General features: G+C 43.9%; 1 protein-coding gene across 1 annotated transcript; it reads right to left on the minus strand.

The window, feature by feature from the left end:
* Positions 1 to 1523: 1523 nt before the first annotated feature.
* On the minus strand, positions 1524 to 5249 carry LOC307047533 (uncharacterized protein). The gene is made up of 5 exons (XM_079694537.1): positions 5136 to 5249; positions 4863 to 5039; positions 4307 to 4750; positions 3447 to 3553; positions 1524 to 2071 (listed from the first exon to the last, which is right to left on the minus strand). The coding sequence occupies exons 3-5, from the start codon at positions 4437 to 4439 to the stop codon at positions 1964 to 1966; spliced, it is 348 nt and encodes a 115-aa protein (XP_079550663.1). The 5' UTR covers positions 4440 to 4750; positions 4863 to 5039; positions 5136 to 5249; the 3' UTR covers positions 1524 to 1963.
* Positions 5250 to 6265: the final 1016 nt, after the last annotated feature.

The raw sequence follows: 6265 nt of genomic DNA on the forward strand, positions 1-6265 counted from the left end.
ACACACACACACACACACACACACACACACACACACACACACACACACACACACACACACACACACACACACACACACACACACACACACACACACACACACACACACACACACACACACACACACACACACACACACACACACACACACACACACACTGTACTCAGAAATTAGACTAATGGTTTGTTTATACATGGTGACAGTCCTTAAGGAAGGGCAGGTAGCTGTCACAGCCATCTGACACGCTTCACTGAGCCCATCTGGTGAGCTGGCCAAGGTGTCTCACCCCTCCTCCACCACCCAGCCTCACCGCCGCTCACAGTGCCCTCCAGTGGACAAGGCCCCTGCATAGTCAGACCCTCTGTCTGATGTTCTTACCTCAATTATGTCCTTGATGTAGTCCACAGATGCTGCACAATGGGATGAAAATACCTTCAGATAAAAGGGAAGCAGCAAAGTGACCAGCTTCTTTACAGACTAGCATGCATTCAGTGTGCGCACCAAAACAAATATGAATGATTTGTGTGCATAGACATACACAAAGACAAGTATTTATATGAGAGCTTCCCAGACCAGAGAGATGGTTATTTTTATCCATCATAAAGTACAGCATTTTGCATGCCCTCCCTTGCACATGATTTATTTGCCATTTTGCTGCTCCACAGCTCTCTTTTTTCCATGATGTTATCAGCTCTCAGATTAGCTTGAGTCATTGCGTGTGCTTATGTGCATGTGTGCTCTAGGTCTGCTTTTAGACATCATTAGGTATTGTAACTTATGTTTCATGCTCCTTATGCATTTTTCTCTGGCAGACCTTTATTCTTATATGATAAATTGTCCAGATGACTATTTCCTTATAATACATCAAGTTGCAGTTTAGACCTTTTTTGGTTGATGTATTACACTGCTTGTAACACAGCATTCTCTCCTTTTCTAATAGAAAATCAGAGCACATGAAGTGAACCATAACTATGCTGCCATGCTAATGTTCTGGCTAGACTTCAGACATCACCTGGTATCAGAGCTGCTGCCACACCTGCAAGGTCACAGAGTAAAACAGAGTAACTCTATAAGGCATTCCTGCTTAACACAAACAGGAGATTACATGCACATCCACACACAGAACTCCGAACCACACTTTTAAATAATACAGCATGTGTGGGCTCGTGAACTGGCCACCCAGGGGAGACCCAGAGCACAAGTGTGTCAAGCTGAAATATGTGTTAAGTTATTCACCCCCAGAACAAGCTAACGGGGGAGGGAAGGAGGGAGGGAGTGAGGGAGGAGGATGCTAACCGAAATGCAGTCCCTTGGCCATGTGCAAATACGGGGAGCGATGGGCAGCAGAAAGCACTGGGAGGTCATCCATTTTTCATGAGATGCAATGGCAGCAAAGCAAACATCCTTTTTTCTAGAGGAAAGAAAACAGTCAAGAATCTTAAATGCAGAATTATTTTCAAGGACACCACACTGCATTTTTTGTGAAGAGCATTTATGTTTAAAATGGACTAACATGCCCTTGGGAACAGATAATACACATACACAATATAAGCCAACATTGTTCTTTTTTATTGGAGTTTTAATGAGTTAAGTATTTAATAGTTTGTGTTTATCGATAATCCCTGAGAAATCCATTAATGAGTGTTTCTGACACGAGGTATCACCGTGGAGGAAAAAGGGTGTGGCAGGACAACATCAGCGGGTGGGAAAGGTTGCTGATAGAAGCAGAAGCAACAGCCGTCAGATTAAACTGACCCGCTGATTGATGAGGAAGGGGAGACGGATCACTTCAAGGTGAAAAGTCTATACGGTGCTCACCAAGCCTGTCGGTTTCAGTCAGTTCATTTGGTGCAAGTTTATCCTTACATTACAATGTGAATCTGATCTGAATCAATACAAATGCTATAGACTTAGCCAATATATTCCATTCAGTTCATGTGTAAACTAGATGTGTTTTATGTCTTCATGCTCTCTTCACTCGTTTCCCTTTCCGTAGCGTTCTCCCACTTCTTATGGCACCTTGTGAACCTTTCCCCAAACTGCTCCAACCCGCGGGCTCCTCTTTGTCTGCCTGTAACACGAAACAAAAGCAGAAAACAGACACAATTACAGCCTCATATCCTGGGCAGTGATGTGGATGGCCTGATGAAATATCCTGTGCCCATTAATCTTTCCCCAGGGGGGCGCAGGAGAATGGGTGCACTGATTAAATGCTCCTAATAGAGGCCATTCGTCTCCCCTCGGATCCTGAACGTTTCAAAATCATCCAACACTACTCCCCGCCTCTGTCTGTGAAAATATTGGTATTTTCATAAAGACAGCAAAGTCGATAATATTTCACTCTGTGATATCTTTTTAAGCGGGTATGATCTCTTTTTCCATTTGATCGATTACTTTGTTTTGAACACGGTGAATATCTCGTTTACAAGTTAGCCAAAACAATCATAATAAACAGTCACGCATGAGGTCATACGAGACGAGATCAGAATTTATAGCTAACACTAATTACTATGTTTAATATCCTGATTTTCTTATCTTTAGCCACTATGCCATTAAATAGATTATGGTTTGATCAGCCAGTAAGGGTTTGTCCGATCATTTTCACACATTAATCATTCATATCTGCCAATTAAGCAAATCCTACACAGCATAATTTCTATACAGGATGAACAATTAGATAACACTAACAGCACTGCTTTCAACACAACCCCCTGGAAACACACTCACACTGAGAGTGCAAGTTAATGGGTGTAATGCATTCACTACAAACATGCACTGTACAACCAAAGTAGATTGGCCGTGATAAACACACACTGTTTGTACAGTGTATGCTACTCAGGCCTGAGGTATAATCATCATTAATTAACATGGCGTAAACGTTTCACCTGCCAAGCTCCATATGGTCCCCAAATCTCAACAAAAATAATTAGGTGACTGCATCAAACAATTATCCAATCAACTCTCAGTAAAACAATTACATGGTCATATCTGTGCAATGATGTTACAGTGCTTGTTCAAGTCGATGCACAACATTATAATTATGCAATATAAAGAGGTGACGACATCAGCTTCAGATATTATATTTTTGACAAATAATTGTTTCTTTTAAGTCCGCACTTCAAGAAACAACACAATTGATTCATATCCCCTCAAATACAACCTTCACATTTGGAAAATGACATCACTGTAAGCTGGGATCTTAAAGCAGCGGTGTTAATGCTTGAGGACAGGAGAAAGAGGGATGAAGGGTAGTAAAGAGGGCACCTGCTGGGTTGTGATGGAGCAAAATCCCCAGGGACCAGAAATGAGATCATCCAAATCAGACCTGCTGTCAGGCTCCTTAACTGGAACAACAGTGACCCCTACTGTTCCCACTGGCTTAAATCTCCTTATAATGAACACACTGCAGCCTCCATGTACAGCATGTATCATCAGAAGAAAGGTACCTGTTTGCCATCGCTGCTGTCGCCTTTCTTTTTTGCAGTGAAGTCCATGAAGTTAACCAGACTGTTGGAGTATGGTTGGCCCAGAACAAAAGAAGGCCTCTTATCCTCTGTGGATGAACAGAAACAAAAACATGCATATAACATCAAAATGGTCTCTTTGTTTCTAATGATACTTCACCAGTTCTAAGGATCCATTGCTGGAAACATCAGACTTAATCTGTAATCCAGAGGCTACCTATTTGACACTATCCTTTTAATTGTATGCAACATTGCTCCACTCTCATGTCTTTAACCCTTGTTCCACTGACAAGGTTGGGGCATCAGCGAGGGGCAATAGGCCTCGGACCCCTGAGGCCCCCGCGGTGATGAGCACAACGCGGCAGATGGAGGGAGGTCTGCCTGCTGTGGAAGACGGTATACACCCCCCATAGAAAGAGTGGGGGAGGGGGGTTGAAGGGGTTGTTTTATGGATGACTGACTGCTTCAGCAAGGTTAAGGGAACCAATCTCTGACACTTCACTTCCTCACCAGTCCCCCTCTCCTCACAGCGCAGAACCCCCTGCCTCTGCTACATGTACCTGTGTGCTGCACCATGATGTGAACAGCGGCCCCTCTGACATATAATTACATCCCGCCAGAACACAAACACAAATTATTCATGCTTAGACCAATGCTAGCAAGGACGTCAATGGGGTATTCAATTAGCACGTGTAAGAGGCTTTTGCAATGTTTAAGAAGCTCTAAAAAAGACAACATGTTTCCTTGTCTTTACAGACCCGTGTACACCATTTGGTTGTAAATGGTGGTATATGAATAGTAGTGTTTATTCTTAAGTGTAAAGAAAATTGAAAATGCTTTACCTGATGTAAAAGTCGCTTCTGGTGCTTTAGTAGGTAGAAGGCCAGTGGAGGCTCTATGTGTTTCCAAATCCTCTTTCAAGCAAAGGCCCATGTTGTATTGTTCAAGCCAGGCTGAGGTGCTCTTGACATCCATCTGTAATTGGGCTTGGAGGGAGCACTCATTGGTGTTGTCAGAAGGAGCAGATGTGGTTATGAGGTCGCAGGTTGTGCTGGGGGTCAGAGAGCTACCAGGGAAGTGAAGCTGTGAGGGGAAAATTGAGCTGCACACAGGGGTGAGGAGGAGAAGTCCTGCTGACCCGGCTCTAAATCCCCTGAGCCTGTGGCTGCTGGATCCTCTGAGTGAAGGTCAGTCAGAAGGTCCTGAGTGGTTTCAGACAGAGCCCAGGAGAGGTCTTGATTGAAGCATGCAGCTGTTTCCTCTTGCTGGTCAGGCTCATATGTTTTCTGGTCACATACAGTGAAAAAGAATACACATGAAGAGCCCCATTTTGTAAAAAGGTATTGTAAAAATCAATCTACGGTATGTATGTTCAAGTTAAAGAGAGTTATTGCATACCAGATTAAATTCCTTTTCCATGAAAAAGTCAGATATGTCTGCTTCACTAAAATTGAATATCTGTGAGGGCATGCAGTCTGATTGGTCCTCTTGGTTGAGTGACAACGCAGAGCTGCACAGATCAGTGACATCTGGGGGGTTCATGAACTATGTCCTCTCCTCTGCTGGCCATTTTCTCTGCGGGGTAAATGTTCATGCAGTGATGTGAACATTCAGTAAAGAACAATTTAGCTGGATATATTTGTGTTGCTTCAGCTGGATAAACGTACACACCATAGTCAGGTGAGAGGAAGCTGTGACCCTCCACCGCAGACTCACAGAGCGAGGGTCCTGATTGGCTGACCTCATTGCTGTGGAACTCAGGAGGAAGATACAACCTGCAACTTGACCAAAGCAAACATATAACTCAGTTTGAACTGACTCGCCAGTGTTAAATGCACCATAAGCATATTGCAGGATAAGATGACCTCTGACCTTTCTTTTACAGGAACGTTCTCATCCATTTTAGGTCCCTGAGGTCTCGCTGGATAAAACATGTGTCTTAATATCATCTAGCCCTGAGAAAGAGTTTCTTTTTGTCTCATGAATGTCTCTCGAAGTGAATATAGTACAAGTTAAATGTTAAATGCTTACCCTCGGAAGATAGAACCACAACGTATTTTTTCAAGTTGTGGTCTAGCAGAGAAATGGTGTCTGTGGCGCCATCTGCTGTCATCTCAGGGCAATGTGGCAAAGATGTTCTGCTTTCTTCTTCTTCCTCCTCCTCCTCTTCGCTGCTTGGGTTCTCTCCATCAGTCAGGAGAGAGGAGATCCTCTGCAGAGTCACTGTACTTCTGTACTCATAAGGACCGTCACGTCTCAACAGAGGCAGTGAGGATGCTGAGGTGAAGGAGGAGATGTTCTCTGGTGGTTCAGGCTTCTGCTGGGACAAGAAGAGATGTAAAGGGCAAGGATCATTATTTCTCAAAATCAATGATCTACTGTTGTGGTCATTTATCTCAGGGCCACTGACAATTCATACATTAGAGACAGGCTGTTTCTCTTCTGCTTCATCTGTTTGTGCTGTCTGAACGGTTTCTTCTAACATGGCCAGTGGGGAGGGGCTGGGCGTGAGATGACGGAGAGCCTGGGTCGACAGAAACATCTCTCTGCTGTTCGATTTTCTCTCATTGTGCTCCGGCGACGCAACTTCACTGGAATAAAGATTATGGGAAAATGAGTTCTCCATGCAAATAAACATATTTTAAAGTGATTCAACCTATGGTGTCAACACGCCATCTCAGTACCTTATCTTGGGGCTTAGCATTCTCACTTCCGTCGCAGCCTTTCTGAGCAGTCGTACTAATTCCTCTGGGAGGACTGTGTTGACGCTCTGAGCCTGATACAGTTTGGCAGACAGCGGG

The sequence above is a fragment of the Notothenia rossii genome, assembly GCF_949606895.1.
Source record: "Notothenia rossii genome assembly, chromosome: 7".
Lineage (NCBI taxonomy): Eukaryota > Metazoa > Chordata > Actinopteri > Perciformes > Nototheniidae > Notothenia > Notothenia rossii.